The 17,116-nt window shown below is 36.2% G+C and overlaps 1 protein-coding gene across 6 annotated transcripts in view; it reads right to left on the bottom strand.

Moving 5' to 3' along the window:
* Positions 1–17,116, bottom strand: part of TCF12 (transcription factor 12) — a 397,887-nt gene that overhangs the window by 228,515 nt on the left and 152,256 nt on the right. For 4 of the 6 annotated variants that reach the window (XM_055437091.2, XM_055437093.2, XM_055437090.2 and 1 more), the window contains exon 4: positions 11,044–11,117. The exons of 1 other annotated variant lie outside the window; for it this stretch is intronic. In XM_055437091.2, the coding sequence (XP_055293066.1) occupies positions 11,044–11,117 (74 nt within the window). Of the gene's footprint in view, positions 1–670; positions 733–11,043; positions 11,118–17,116 lie in introns of all 6 variants that reach the window. One more of the 6 variants, XM_055437094.2, reaches the window with a different exon arrangement.

Raw genomic sequence — 17,116 nt, 5'->3', positions numbered from 1 at the left:
CCTGCCAGAATCTACCCTCCATTATTTTTTCATGAATAAGAAACATCTAAATTTACAGAAAATAATATCTGTCCAAAAAATTACAAAAAGGGACAAAGAAGAGATTCAAAGAGTAACTTGTTTTGACTCCCACTTGTTAACTTTAAAGACAACACTGGGATAAAAAAAGAGAGAGAATTGTAAAGATCAATTCTGATAAAGATGCTATTTCATAGACAAACAAAGTTAAATGAAACTCACAATGAGGTGAGAAACTGACCCGCTAGCCCAAAAGATCGACGGTAGAACATCTCAACAGACACTGTCCCTGGAAGAATGGCTAAACTAGAAAAACAGAAGGTCTGACTAGCTTAAAAATGGAGAAGTAGCCAATCTGATAGCTATGTGATTTCTTTCACTTTAAATATCCACTAGCAAGAAATTTAAAGGAGTGTATATTATCTTAATCCAATTTTTTTTCTTAGGCAAAAATATTAAGATCATAATTTACAGGCAGGTATTGTTTTGAATAAGACCATGAGTAACAAACAAAATTTTCTCTCACAGGTTTATCTGAACCTAACCTTTTTCTCACCCACAGTTTTCTTCATATTCAGAACATTCAGAAGGAGCAGTTACATAACAAAACAGATTAATGGGAACATAGATGCAATATATAGAAAACACTTACTTTAATTCTCTGTCCCTCCTGTCTTGCTTTGCTATTTAACTGCTTCATCTCGTGTTTTGTACCTGAGATCAAGAGGCATAAAATACTATTTCAAAATTTGTGTGTCCTTTCTAATTATTGCATTTGATCTCATAGTAGCTATAAAATCTATACCATTTTCCCATTCAAAAATAAAAACAATTGCAAATAGAAAACAATCTAGAAAAAATATGTGTTCTAAGGGAGAAAACTTCATTACCCATCAGTACTGACAAATGGGGGATAATGAGAAAAAACTGTATTTTTATCCACACAACTATATATTCCCATTTATAAGGGAAGCTATTTATCAAAATCAAACAATCTGTTAGTGGTATAACACAACCACAGCTAACTTGTCAAAACCTAAATAAAACACATGGAGTTTAATTCAGGAGTCATCATTCTCTGTGGGGGAGTGAATCTACATGATTTTGTATCTTTCTCAGTCACTAACTGTGCCAGTTTCCTTTTCCTTTGTGACATCTCTTCTCTTTCAATTATTTTGTGATCCTAATCCTATTAACTCAACACAAGTCTTATTTCATTACAAGTGAGCCTGTGTAGTAACATTGAATCAGATCACCCAATCCCTTGTCACTTTTTCACTTTGAATCCATCGTTCATCTCAATGTACTGATCTTCATAAAACCCTCTGTGCCATTCCCTGTGTCAAAGTCTATATTTAATTGGCTCTCTATTCCCCAAAGGACAGAAAGGTTATTTGCCTTATCATACTAATCACCTACAAAGCAAGGGATTATTTGGTATTTACTGCATTTGTGATTTTGGTGCCTCTGTAACTTATGGTGCCATCATTCTGTATTTCCAAAAAGTTGTCTTCCTTTCCACCTTATTTGCACACTGTTTCTCCTACAGTAGTATTCTATTCAAACATTACCTATTCTAATAAGTCTTTCCTGACCACCCAAAGTAATTTCTCCCTCTCCTGTAATCTCATGGTAATCAATGAAATTACCTTGGTAGTTAGTTATTCGTTGCCTAATTAAAGCTTCTCACTGTGGCCTTAAAAGAATTAAGGTTCTATAGTTTACTTAAGATAAATATTACTTGTATTACTAATCATATTTCCTGAACTCTAAGATACACATCCATTCACTTCAGTTGCTCAGTCGAGTCCGACTCCTTGCGACCCCATGAATCACAGCACGCCAGGCCTCCCTGTCCATCACCAACTCCCGGGGTTCACTCAAACTCATGTCATCGAGTCGGTGATGCCATCCAACCATCTCATTCTCTGTCGTCCCCGTCTCCTCCCACCCCCAATCCCTCCCAGCATCAGAATCTTTTCCAGTGAGTCAACTCATCGCATGAGGTGGCCAAAGTATTGCAGTTTCAGCTTTAGCATCAGTCCTTCCGATGAACACCCAGGATTGATCTCCTCTAGAATGGACTGGTTGGATCTCCTTGCAGTCCAAAGGACTCTCAAGAGTCTTCTCCAGAACCACAGTTCAAAAGCATCAATTCTTTGGAAATCAACTTTCTTCACAGTCCAACTCTCACATCCATTCATGACCACGGGAAAAACCATAGCCTTGACTAGATGGACCTTGGTTGGCAAAGGAATGTCTCTGCTTTTTAATATGCTATCTAGGTTGGTCATAACTTTCCTTCCAAGGAGTAAGCGTCTTTTAATTTCCTGGGTGCAATCAGCATCTGCAGTAATTTTGGAGCCAAAAAAAAATAAAGTCTGACACTGCTTCCACTGTTTCCCCATCTATTTCCCATGAAGTGATGGGACCAGATGCCATGATCTTTGTTTACTTAATGTTGAGCTTCAAGCCAAACTTTTCACTCTCCTCTTTCACTTTCATCAACAGGCCTCTGAGTTCCTCTGCACTTTCTGCCATAAGGGTGGTGTCATCTGCATATCTGAGGTTATTGATATTTCTCCCGGCAATCTTGATTCCAGCTTGTGCTTCTTCCAGCCCAGCGTTCCTCATAATGTACTCTGCATAGAAGTTAAATAAGCAGGGTGACAATATACAACCTTGACGTACTCCTTTTCCTATTTGGAACCAGTCTGTTGTTCCATGTCCAGTTCTAAATGTTGCTTCCTGACCTGCATACAGGTTTCTCAAGAGGCAGGTCAGGTGGTCTGGTATTCCCATCTCTTTCAGAATGTTCCAGTTTATTGTGATCCAAAAGCCAAAGGCTTTGGCATAGTTAATGAAGCAGAAATAGATGTTTTTCTGGAACTCTCTTGCTTTCTCCATGATCCAGCAGATGTTGGCAATTTGATCTCTGGTTCTTCTGCCTTTTCTAAAACCTGCTTGAACATCTGGAAGTTCACGGTTCACATGTTGCTGAAGTCTGGCTTGGAGAATTTTGAGCATGACTTTACTAGCGTGTGAGATGAATAAAACTGTGTGGTAGTTTGAGCATTCTTTGGCATTCCCTTTCTTTGGGATTGGAATGAAGACTGACCTTTTCCAGTCCTGTGGCCACTGCTGAGTTTTCCAAATTTGCTGGCATATTGAGTGCAGCATTTTCACAGCATCATCTTTCAGGATTTGAAATAGCTCAACTGGAACTCCATCACCTCCACTAGCTTTGTTTGTAGTGATGCTCTCTAAGGCCCACTTGACTTCACATTCCAAGATGTATGGTTCCAAGTTGAGTGATCACGCCATCGTGATTATCTTCGTCATGAAGATCTTTTTTGTACAGTTCTTTTGTGTAGTTTTGCCACCTCTTCTTAATATCTTCTGCTTCTGTTAGGTCCATAACATTTCTGTCCTTTATCAAGCCCATCTTTGCATGAAATGGTCCCTTGATATCTCTAATTTTCTTGAAAAGATCTCTTGTCTTTCCCATTCTGTTGTTTTCCTCTATTTCTTTGCACTGATCATTGAGGAAGGCTTTCTTATCTCTCCTTGCTATTTTTTGGAACTCTGCAATCAGATGCTTATATCTTTTCTTTTCTCCTTTGCTTTTCGCTTCTCTTCTTTTCACAGCTATTTGTAAGGCCTCCTCAGACAGCGATTTTGCTCTTTTGCATTTCTTCTCCATGGGGATGGTTGGTCCCTGTCTCCTGTACAATGTCACGAACCTCCGTCCAGAGTTCATCAGGCACTCTATCTATCAGATCTAGTCCCTTAAACCTATTTCTTACTTCCACTGTATAATCACAAGGTATTTGATTTAGGTCATATCTGAATGATCTAATGGTTTTCCCTACTTTCTTCAATTTAAGTCTGAATTTGGCAATAAGGAGTTCATGATCTGAGCCACAGTCAGCTCCTGGTCTTGTTTTTGCTAACTGTATAGAGCTTCTCCATCTTTGGCTGCAAAGAATATAATCAATCTGATTTCGGTGTTGACCATCTGGTGATGTCCATGTGTAGAGTCTTCTCTTGTGTTGTTGGAAGAGGGTGTTTGCTATGACCAGTGCCTTCTCTTGGCAAAACTCTATTAGCCTTTGCCCTGCTTCATTCCGTGCTCCAAGGACAAATTTGCCTGTTACTCCATTCACTTAGGACATTAAAAAAAAAAGTGTATCCACAAATCTCAGCATGGCAAAAATAGAGAACCACAGTAAATGCAAGTTCCGAAAAAGCAGGCAAACAACACTGTCATCCTTATTTACAAGAGTAACTCTTGTGCCACTGTGCTCTAGTGGGAGAAGAAAACAACATGTTCTCTCTACTTCTAGATATTCCCAAGGCCTCTACTGTCAAATGTAAATTAACTACACACCAAGTTCTCTCAAAGCTTCACCCAGTATAACCCTTTCTGGGGTCAGAATTACCTCTATTTTTTGTTTTTTGTTTTTTTTTTTTGGATAGACAGCATATGAGGAGAGCTATGCTTCTGTTGTGCCATCTCTAACTTGCTACCCATCAAACTTCAGAGTGGCTTTTAGCCAAGCTACTCCTTATATATAAAAGAACAGATATTGAATACCTGCTAAGAATGGAGAGAACACTAAGGAAAATTAATATCCCTTTAGCCACATCTGGCACAGTCCAGAAGTTGTTAGAGACGTAACATTAAATGAATACAGATAACCTTATGGACTCATTTTAGTGTCCATAGAATCTGAAAGCTCTATGTTTATTCTAGTTGAATATTTAGTTATTTTTGTTTCCCTTAACCCAAGTACCCAAATGATGGATTTGTGTATGACGCTCAGAAGTCTAGAACAACCTCTGAATCTTTGTACCCTAATATTTTCATTTTCTATTAACACCTGATCTGGTCAGTCAAGCTGCCATCCATGTATTTTCCTAACAAGTGATCTGAGAAATGACCACTGATGGTGCTTTCTAAATAAACTGAACCATCATATCCCTTCACTGAAACAGGTAACACAAGCCACAATATGTATTACAAAGAAAGACCTCAAAACATACCAACTATTTATCCCTCAACAGAAAGTTCCTGACATTATTTTGCGCTGAGTCATACGCAGCAGCTAAACTGAGTATTTTAAAGCCAACTCATCACCACATAACTGGTTTTCCCCTTCTCCACTAATAGGTCTAAGTCCGGAACTGCAGTAAGGTAGTTATTATTAGTATCCACCCCACCCCATCCCCCCCACCAATGACAAAAAGAAAAAAAGGTTCGAGGCGAAGAGAAGTAACATGTCTATAGAGTCATATAGCTAACAAACAGGAGTGCCAGAAACAGAGCACAGACATCTTGATTTCAACATTTGAGCTCTTAAATTCTACACTATTCTTACAAAACACTATACTTGCTAGGCAATTGTTTTTTTTTTTACAAATCAAATCATGTCCAATGTCTTCTTTAGAGATATCAGTTGCAGATGTTCTTCTTTTTTCACCTCTGTCCTCTCTGTTCTCCCATTCCTTTAGTATACGGCCGAAAATTTTAGATAATTCTTTGAGTTGGGAATACCAAGGGGGTCAAAAATACTAGCACAGAATTTAGAATATGTGAGTTCTAGGCCAGAATCTGTCATTAACTAGGCAATGTTTCCAGCCAAGTTTCATGTGTATTTTGTATCAGCAGCACACATCTCAACCTAGCCAAATCTCAAATTCTGTTAGTTTCCTCATTTAGGAAATAAAAAGACTGGATATAAATAACAAACACTTTCCAGTTTTGAAAATTCTATGATATTGCAAAATGGGAAGGGAAAAAAAGAGCAACACACACAACTATTTCATTCTGAAAACCACATTATAAAGAGAAGGTAAAACCATGGTAGAATTTAGCAATTAGAAAAAAGTAAGCACACAAATGGAGAAGGCAATGGCAAGCCACTCCAGTACTCTTGCCTAGAAAATCCCATGGATGGAGGAGCCTGGTAGGCTGCAGTCCATGGGGTCGCTAAGGGTCGCACACGACTGAGCGACTTCACTTTCACTTTTCACTTTCACACATTGGAGAAGGAAATGGCAACCCACTCCAGTGTTCTTGCCTGGAGAATCCCAGCGAAGGGGGAGCCTGGTGGGCTTCCATCTATGGGGTTACACAGAGTCGGACACGACTGAAGTGACTTAGCAGCAGCAGCAAGCACACAAATTCTACTCAGTTGAATGGTGTTTCTTTTCCAAAACAACCACCATGATGGATTATATGTAATTTGAAAATATTCATGATTTAACAGCCAGCTCTTGGTCATTGATAGGTCAAGTACCTATAAATATAACTTCTATTCGTAGTGACCTATCAGTGAACTCATACCTTTTAAATTAAGGAATGCAAATTCTGTATCTTAGGAAAGAGAATCAATAAAAAGACTTCTCTTTCTTATGAGCCCTCTCATAACCCCTAGACAGGATATAAACTCCAATGGTACAACAGCACTCTAGGAGCTTGGTCGAGGTTGGGTAGCAGAGCTTAAGATGGTAGGAAAACCAAGATGACATGGGCCCTTGGAATTTCCATAAATTAAAATGATCAAACATTTTGAAACAGAATTTGTACATGAGGAAATATAAGCACAAAAACACATAATGAAATATTAGATATCTGGAAAAATAATAATGCTGATAATAATAGTAGCTTTCATTTATTCTATCAATAAATGAAGTAATTCATAGCTATTACTGCATTCCATCTCTTCCAAAATCCTACAAAGTATGTGTAAGATTACCATAATTACAGACATTAAAGACCTGAACCACAAAGAGGTTATGTAATTTGCCCAGCGTCATGGAGTACAACTCTTTAGAGGCTGTGATCTTAAATAAAATACTTCACGAAGTAATGTCATCAATTAGGGTAATAATATGTAAGCACAGAAGAAAAGTCTATCACCATTAATTACTACAGCCCCATACTTCAAGCTTGGTTCTTCCCCTCCAAGGGGAAAGATCTTCAAACACAATCATTAGTATATCTAATGATTCTTCTTCAATTTGATAATGTTCAGCAAACATATAGAGCATTCATTATGTATAAAGCATTAGAAAGACTAAGACTAAAACTTTTATATCAAAGCCTGACAGAAGATTTCTGCTTTCTCAAGAAAGAAATTGAAAGGGAAAGGAAATCAATTTTACATCCTTTACAAATCTAAAAGAAGTAAAAGTAATTAAGCATGACTGAATCAGAAAACAATTCTTATTCATTACACTTAGAATACAGCACATCTGCTAATGTATTCATTCATTTAAATGTTTGTTACAGATAGATCTAGTTGATAAATTTTGACATATATAATTAGAGTCAACACTTATAGAACACTCACTATGTACCCAGACACTGATCTAAGCACTCTACGATCTAAGCACCTCTTGTTGTACGTGTATCTCTTTTAATTCTCACAACAATTACCTTATAAAGTAATTATTATTATTATTCCCCTTTCACAGATGAGTAAACTGAGGTACAGTGAATTTAAGTAACTTGCCCAGAATCACACGTGTAGTAAGTGGCAGAGCTGGGACTCATACCCAGGAAGTCTGGCTCCAGAGTATGTGCTCTTAATCACTGCCTTCAAAGAAGAGGGGAAAAATCTGAAACTAGAATAAATCATTAACACTGTAGAAAATAAGAAAAATCATAATATTCTCTGGCCTTTACACCTGGTTAGAAATGTCAAATATAGAAAACACTCATTTGCAGGAAAGGATAAAAAATAAGGGAGGGAACGGACAAACTCATTCATTTTACCTCTGCCCATGTCTAAGTTAACTGAGATTAATCACTCCTTTCAGTCTCTGGTGCTTAAAATTCAATCACACCTTCACAAAATTTTGAAACTAGAAGTGCTATTCAATCATCTTCATGCTTTTATCTGTTCACGTGCATGTTTTTGTTCTGCACAGGTGGGGAGTAGGTCAACAGTGCAGAAACCAGAACTCTAATAAAGACAGAGGAGGCTGAGAGAGATACCACAAATATTGTGTTACTTCCCTTTAAGTGTCTCAAACATGTTCTGTCCTATCTTCACATTTCCTAAGAAATGTCTACCATTTCCTCCATATCCATTATTAGGCATGGTGCTTATTTCTGTGTCTGCTTAACAAAAACTCTGCAATGAATGATGTGCAGTGGGTAGTTTTGATAACCAGAAACTCAACCAATTACTTGTACACTATAAGGCTACTTTTCTGGTGGATTTAGCAAAAAACAGGGCAGACACACCAGCAAGAGCTTTACTGCAGTAACCTTTCTTACTTCTGAAAGAACAGGAAGAAGGCTAACACACAGATAAGAAGCTTGTGGCCTCTTAACCATACAATTCCAATGGAACTCATGCATCAAGTTTACTGGAGCAGAATGGTAGCTTCATTAGAATTAAAGTCAGGACCTATTAGGCAAAAAGTATAAACAGCAAATATTCTCCTTGGAAAGTTGTTAAATAAATATTGAGCTCAACCTTCATGATTTTGCATAGCCAATCTTGTAGCCTAAAATGCATAGTAATACAGTATTGTACAGTATTAATAGCTTTTAGGTGCCAAACGCTGTTTTACCGTACTGCAAAAAATTCTTTCTTCCTTATAGTTTTGAGTGGGGGAGGGAGGAAAACAGCAACTCAGATAGTTGAATCCATCTAAATTAAAAGCATATGCTTCACAACTCCACCAAACTACTCATTCTGCCATTTTTACAAACCTTTTATCACAATTTATCACAAAAAGTAAAATTAAAATATTTTTCCATCAGTAATGTAAAATCAAATTGTTTATTTAAATGATGTAACTTTTTATGAAGGAAACGTGTTACTTACACAATTTGGTAAAGTCTAAAAAATCTCATTCATATAATTTCTACAAATGTACCTAGTATTTCACAAAAGGTTAAACTGACTTGCTAATTTTATTCACAATGTGTCAAAACTAACTTCAAACCAAAGTCATTATTTATTTCTAAATTTTAAAAACTCAACCTATAAAAATATTCAGAAGAATTAAGTATTTTGTTCAATTGAAATTTCTATTAACAAACTTATATTCATCTATACCTATGCTTAATAAAAATATGGTCAAGATGGTGGAAGATATATAATAGTAAAACTCAAAAAGGTGAAAACACTCTTAAAAAGGAGTGTTGAAGGCAGCTGCAAAGATAACCATAAATGTCTCTCCCTGGTGAGAAGAGTTCAGGAGAGACATAAATGTTTTGAAATTATAAATAAAATTCAACATCTTTACTAACTCAGAATCATGACTAGAATAAATAGAAGAAAGTTAGAGGAAGAGTAGATTTTACCAGGAACAAAAAGAAAGAAGGGTAATAAATCCAGAAATAAAAAGAAAGAAGGGATTTATTACCTCTATCTGATTACTCAGCAGGTCAGTAGGGGGAAAAAAAGTGTGTGTGTAATATGTATGTATGTGTGGTTCTATGGAGTATCTTGAGATTAATCTGGATTTTTATAATAGAAAACTACTATAAAAACCAATTTAACTTTTCACTGTATATAATATACACTGGAAAAAAATTAAGAGTAAAAAACAGCATTTCAATTTGACCTACAGATCAAATAGCAAAAAGAAAAGCAAGATTTGCTTTGAAGTACATCTCTAAAGGAAAACTTAATTTCAGGAGGATAAAATACACAAATGTTTGGATATATTATTAAAGTCTCTTCTCTTAAAATCCTATTTGTACTCAAGTAGAAAGCTGGAAAGTGAAGTAAGGTACAAAGGCACCATTTAATGTATATTAAGAAATAACATGTTATCACACAGCAACTCAAGGCTTATAAAGAAAATAATCCAATATTAATTAACAAGTAGTACTGTGTCCTCCAATATGTAAAATTCCTACTTCAAAATAGGAAACTTGTATTTCAAATTCACAGTATTACTCAAAAAATAAAAAACTTTTAAAGGTGGAAGGAAATTTGGACACCAGCCAGTTTATCCACAGATAAAATACCATGTCTACGACTAAGCACCAAGTTCAAAGCAGAGTCAGTAGTAGATCCTGTGATACCCAGGACAGAGTGCTGTTAACAGCACAACCCAGCTTTCGCAGCACTGATTCCAGAAAAGGAAACACTAAACCCCATGCTCAACAGTCTCTCTCTCTCTAGTTATTTGGATTCCACTTGGATATTCCAGTTCTTCTCCTAAGTATTTAAAATAAATTAAACATTTATAGCTAAATAAAACAGTAAAACCACATACTTCAATAAGTATTTTCATCCAGCATTTTTCAATGCAAAAACCCATATGGAGACTATGAATTCCAATCACATTATTCAGGTTATCTTCCATTTATACCAATCTACTTCTGGAGTTAAGTACCCATAAATTTTGTGCTTGTCTATTTTCTCTAGGTTAATTCTGAGGGAAATAAACAGTTCATCATTTTTCAAAGTATGACTCTTTAGAAAAGGTATCTCTTAACCTCAGCAATTTACTACGGAATCTGGGAGCACAGCACTTAATTTTACTGTCAACTCTTTGGTCTACTTTTCAATCTCTTAGTCTCATCTTTTAAAGTTCTGGGAGATTTTTTTTTCCCTTTCTGGTTTTCTTAATTGTTGGAAAAGACTCTAACCTTTTACCCTTTCGTTGTGTAGAATGTTAATTTGGTCTAAAGTTGGTACTTTGAGAGCTCTCAAAGCAAATAAATACAAGAAGAAAAATGACTATGTTTGGAGAATACTTAGTGAGGCATTCCAAGCTCTTCCAACTTTAGTAAAAGGTATTATAAGTAGTTAAGGTATAGAAATAACACCAAAAATAATTCTTTCTCTGTAGGAGACAAAATAAACTCCCAAAGTGTGACAGTTAATGGAAAGAAGTAAAGCTACTGTGAAGATACTGGGTATTTTAATATACTCCTGTAAAATAAGATAATCTTCACTTAAGAAATAGAATTCATATATGAAAGAACTTACTTATTCTGCCAAATTATCTTTATAGTTTTAATCAAGGGTTAGTGAGAAAACTTACTCTAGATGAGTCATAAGAAGGACTTGGTTGACCACTTGTTCCCCAAGATGTTGTACCTCCGCGTTCATCCATACCTAAGGAGGGAAGAAAGTACACAACATAAATCCAAGAGGATACTACGATGGGTTTTGTTTGGTACAGCAGAGACTACAAGTCAGTGAGCGGTATCTACATTTGATTGGAACTGTCTGTGTATCAATCTTTGTCTCAGAAATCTGCAGAAATAAGTCATTTAAGAGTATCTTTATCACTGCTGTATACAATGCTCTAGAGCTTCCATGGTGGCTCAAATGGTAAAGAATCCATCTGCAATGCAAGAGACCCAAGTTCAATCCCTAGGTCAGGAAGATCTCCTGGAGAAGGGAATGGCAATTCACTTCAGTATTCTTGCCTGGAGAATCCCATGGACAGAGGAGCCTAGAGGGCTACTGTCCATGAAGTAGCAGAGTTGGACATGACTGAGTGACTAAGCTCTCATGCACATACACACTCACACATACAGCTCTATATACACTACAGAATTTTAGATCCAATATAGGTCTTTGGAAACTCTCAAACAAAGGATAATCTAGGTCTCTCCACCTGTGTCTGCACCCATTCTAAAAGTAGATGAAATCTCACTTTCAAAGTTTAGCACTGCCTCCGTGAAAACATGAAGTCATTAGAGGTTAGAAAATGAAGCAAGTTAAACAATTGTTCAAGTTAATAAACTGGTTTCTATTAAAGCACTGAGTATTCTTAACTGAAGACATAAAACTAAATCAAGCTATATCAAACCATGTCATGTCAACATTAATGATATTAAAATGATGTGACAACTTATCCTAACAAAATCTCCCCAAAATCTGATCCTAAATGAGTAGATCCTCTCTTAGGAAAAGTGCAAAGGAAAACTCAACATGAGAAGGATAAGTTACTGTGAACAACAGAACAATTCACTATTCTCCTTAATAGACCTTCTGAAGTTCTGGTGCCATTATTTTTATTTTTCAACCAATCTCCAGAAAAAGCTGAAAGAGTTGGAGATCTCTCAATCTAGCCATTTATCCCTTTTCTGTTTTGAGAACAGTCTTTCTTACCCTTGACACTTTCCCAGTCCTTTCTGACATTCTTTCTATGTGAAATACAAATGCTTGGCTTTTTTTGCTTCATTCTTACATGAGAAACTCTAGATGTTACAAAGACAACTTTTTATTAAGTTTAGAACCTCTTTTTCTTAAAAAAAAAAAAAAAAAAATTCCTTGATGTCTTCTGTGATTTAGATGAGAAGTGGTCTGAACTAAGTTAAATACTACAAATTTTCCCATAACTAGCCCCAAGCCTCAAGGCTCTTTCATATAGACAAAATTGTCATTAAGTACTAGGTGACAACAGGAAGGAAAGGAAGTCAGTACCCAAAGTGGAATACACTAATTACTAATTCATGTAATAGGACCCTAATTTATTGTTTTTATGATTCTGTACTTCCTACATCAAAAGCAGTATACAGAAAAGATGGGTACTACTACAAATAGCACACCAGACATAATTTCAAATGAAAAAGAAGCTTTGAAAACACACAGACTACATGTAGGGGGAAAAAAAAGTGTCCTGTTCATTCTTGGAGAATTCTCATTAAAATTCTAGATTTAAAAAAGATTCTACAAGTTCATGTAAAGAATACCAAGAATATTCTTGATACAAGAATACAAGAATAAAGAACATCATGTAAAAACACACTCTGTTACCATCTCTTCAGTATCCATTTATCTGTGATCTATTTTCCAAACATTTTAGATACAATTCCAATCAGACTCAATCTAAGACAAAGACTACTACTGATCTATAAAATCCATTAATATAAAACTACTTATGAAATTGCATATAACTTTAGGAAAAGTTTTATTTAAAAATATCATACTTTCCATTTGTGACTTTTTTCTATATATGCTACGATTTTAAAAATATCATACAACCAAAGTAAAATGTGAATGTAAATTGGTTCCTAAAAACAGGTTCTCAAATATTTGTACACCCATAACTCACAGGAGCATTATTTACAATAGCCAAAATGTGGAAGCAAGTTCAACATCTTTGATAGATGTATGGATAAACAAAATGTACATACAATATATATGGTGGTATATGTACATGTATACCCAAAATGTGGTATATACATATAATATACATACAAATATACAATATATATTTCCTTTAAAAAGAAAGGAAATCCTTACACATGCTATAACCTGAGGACATTGTGTTAAGTGAAATAAGCCAATCACAAAAGGACAAATACGGTTTGGTTTCACTTACATAAGATATCTAGAGCAGACAGATCCATAGAAACAGAAAACAGAATGGTGGGCCTGGAGATGGGATGATTTTCACTGAACATTTAGAACATATAACACATCATCATATTTTGATGATCCTATTCTAAGGAAAATAATTCATTTTAAGATTCTGAACTGTCTTAATCAAATAATTAAATATGAGGGCTGTTATTTTCAATACATTTATTTAAAAAAATAGGAAAAATAGGTGACTGCTATTGAAAACATCTCAGACAAAATGTTAAAGTGATACGTAAGATTTTGAGAAAACACATACTTAATTTTCATCACGTGACACTAACTACTTACTCAACATGTAAAAAGAGCAAAGATTAAACAAAACGGTAATTAATTAAGCCATGAACTAAAGTACTACATACCAGTGATACTAGACATGTAGGGGACTCAAAAGATGCTATAGAATTTAAAGGATTGGCTAGGGTTTAAACTTAGAGTTCTGTAGCTTTATTGTTAAATTTATCCAGACTCTGAGTAGAAGGTCGTGGCTGGCACTGACAAAGCAAGAGTCATCCTGTAGCACAATGACTCCTTTCTGCTGAAGACAATGGCTGTACAAACTGAAATATAACAGGAATAATAAACTTTCCAAAGCATCAGCCATAAGACCAAGGTAACCAGGAACAGAGAAATTAAACACAGAAAACAAACAATAGATAAATTGATCAAAAGCTGAAAAAATTATTTATCAACAAGAAAACACACCATAGTTGCAATACAGTATTTAGAAGGGAAACATTTCTATTAAGATATGCCTGAACCACCAATGCCATATATTTTTCTTTTCTTCCTATTTCTAGCCTACACATGCCAATTCAACAATTTGATATGCTAGTGCCTCAACTGACAGACTAAAATGGTAGATGCAACAAAAAATTTAGCAATAATTAAGTAGAAACACTTTTGAGTTTTGCTTAACTTTCTAATTAACTTATTCTATTTCTATTCAACAAAATTAAAAAGATTAACCAATAATTTAACTAATGCAGAGATTTAAATGACACATTTCTTTTTTTTATCTTTTATATACAGAATTTAAGTACCTGCTTTTCTGAATGGAACCAATTAAAATCCAATATATATTTTGACTCCATGTGTCTCATTATAAAAGGCATACTATTTTATTTAATATTTTCCAGTAAAGAGCAAACATTAAATTTTAGACCCTGTATCTAAAAATACTGGTTTGAGAATTAAATGAAACAATCTGCTTCCTTCTTTTGTAAAACATTCAATACGAAAAGTAATTGAAAGCAAATCATAAATTACTATACATACAGGCACTTCCCTAAGAAGTGGGGCTGGGCATTCTGGCCTGGGAACCTGAAGAAGGAATAAAAGGTGTAACCAAAGTTTTGAGATGTCAGAGAGCAAGACCCATAAGGAGAAAGTAAAACAGTTCAGTTCAGTTCAGTTGCTCAGTCGTGTCCGACTCTCCGCGACCCCATGAATCACAGCACGCCAGGCCTCCCTGTCCATCACCAACTCCCGGAGTTCACTCAAACTCATGTCCACAGAGTCGGTGATGCCATCCAGCCATCTCATTCTCGGTCGTCCCCTTCTCCTCCCGCCCCCAACCCTTCCCAGCATCAGAGTCTCTTCCAGTGAGTCAACTCGTCGCATGAGGTGGCCAAAGTATTGCAGTTTCAGCTTCAGCATCAGTCCTTCCAGTGAACACCCAGGATCGATCTCCCTTAGAATGGACTGTTTGGATCTCCTTGCGGTACAAGGGACTCTCAAGAGTCTTCTCCAACACCACAGTTCAAAAGCATCAATTCTTCGGCGATCAGCTTTCTTCACAGTCCAACTCTCACATCCATACATGACCACGGGAAAAACCATAGCCTTGACTAGACAGACCTTTGTTGGCAAAGTAATGTCTCTGCTTTTTAATATATTGTCAAGGTTGGTCATAACTTTCCTTCCAAGGAGTAAGCGTCTTTTATTTTCATGGCTGCAATCAACATCTGCAGTGATTTTGGAGCCCAAAAAAATAAAGTCTGACACTGTTTCCACTGTTTTTCCATCTATTTCCCATGAAGTGATGGGACCAGATGCCATGATCTTCGTTTTCTGAATGTTGAGCTTCAAGCCAACCTTTTCACTCTCCTCTTTCATACCTAGCGTTAATTTCTTTTCTATGAAGGACTCAGATACTAGTCTGCTTGCTGCTTCTCCACTCCACCACCATTTTCGACTGAAAGTATTCCGTTTCTTGAGTCAATATAAACTTATCTCTTTCATTTTCCTAGCACAGAGTATTAGAGACTTCTCTAAGTTTTTAACAATGAGAAAAAACTGGAAAAGAGTTTTTTTTAATTAGTGACTTGTTTTATACCCTATATGCCTGTTTCCCATCTTACTATCCCATCTGGGCCCCCAGAGTACATAGTTTGTGTACAAAGCATTACTTAAGGCTTAGTGAGGCTCAGAGAAGAACTGGAGATAAAAGAGGTGAATGACAAGTAGAGCGGCTGATCAGCTCCTTCTCTCCCACCTGCCACCACCAGACCTATCACTAGAGACTCTGCCACCCTAGACTACAAGGAGGGTAAAGGGAGAAACAGGTCTAGACCTGGAAAATATTTCAGGTACTGGTGGGGAGTCTAGCAAGCAGAGGAGGACTGAAAGGGAAAGGAATGCAATACAAAAATATCCCTGCAGCAAAGCTATAAAAAGTCAGCACAGCCACTTTGCCTAGTATTATGTCAGAGAGCTTATCCTTGTGGAAAAGGGACATATATAAAGTTGGGAGGAAGGGCACAGGGGATGATTGTATACTTTTCTGTCTCTGTCACACACACACACAGAGCAGATTTTAGTAGCACTGAAATCAAGTTTTTATTCTAGCAAATAAAATGTACTTCAAAAATCCCAAATCCCAACACTGTTATAAATAAGGAAAAGATAATATACTTTTGTAGGACTGCCATCTGCTATTGGGTGATTCAATAGATGATCTGACAAAAGAAACCTGACTAGAGATAGCTATGTCAGATAACCGAAGCCATGATGTATCTGTTCAGTAGTTTCTTCACTCAATTTTATTTGCAGAGTAATGATATTCCTTTAGATCAGACTCAAAGGCTGCAATCAACTGTAACATAATATACATTTAAAAACCTACCACCGTTTTTTATTGTATTTTTTCAAATTTTAGATACTTGTGAAGTAAATCTACTGATATGTTTGTCAAGAAACTCACTGTGAAACCGAAACAACGAGAATATAAAAGCAAATCCTTTGATTTTGCTACACATGCATGAAAAACAAAAAAGAAAAGCTATGGAAATGTAGAAATTGTAAGGATATTTAGAGAAGACCTTCTGCTTCATAGGCATATACATGGCTTGTAGAAGCTTTTATTTTACTCATAAAAACTTGAGCTTCTATACAATGAATTGTCAAATTAGAAAGTTTGATTCTTTTTAAAGTATGCAAGAGGGCTTCCCTGGTGGCTCAGTGGTAAAAATTCACCCACCAATGCAGGAGACATGGGTTTGCTCTCTGATCCAGGAAGATACCACAGGCCAAGGAGCAACTAAGCCCACAAGCCACAACTATTGAGCCTGCGCTCCAGGCTGTGCTGGAGAGCTCAGAACCTTCCTGTGCTCCAGAGCTCAGGAATTGCAACTACTGAGCCCATGAGCCACAACTACTGAAGCCTGTATGCTCTAGAGCCTGTGCTCCACAATAAGAGAAGCCACTGCAATGAGAAGCCGGTACACTACAGTTAGAGT

The sequence above is a fragment of the Moschus berezovskii genome, chromosome 9 (assembly GCF_049115385.1).
Source record: "Moschus berezovskii isolate FMDL1 chromosome 9, NW_MosBer_1.0, whole genome shotgun sequence".
NCBI classification, from domain to species: Eukaryota; Metazoa; Chordata; class Mammalia; order Artiodactyla; family Moschidae; genus Moschus; species Moschus berezovskii.
The sequence above is the reverse complement of the archived record's forward strand: the minus strand, read 5'-3'. Positions and strand labels throughout refer to the sequence as shown.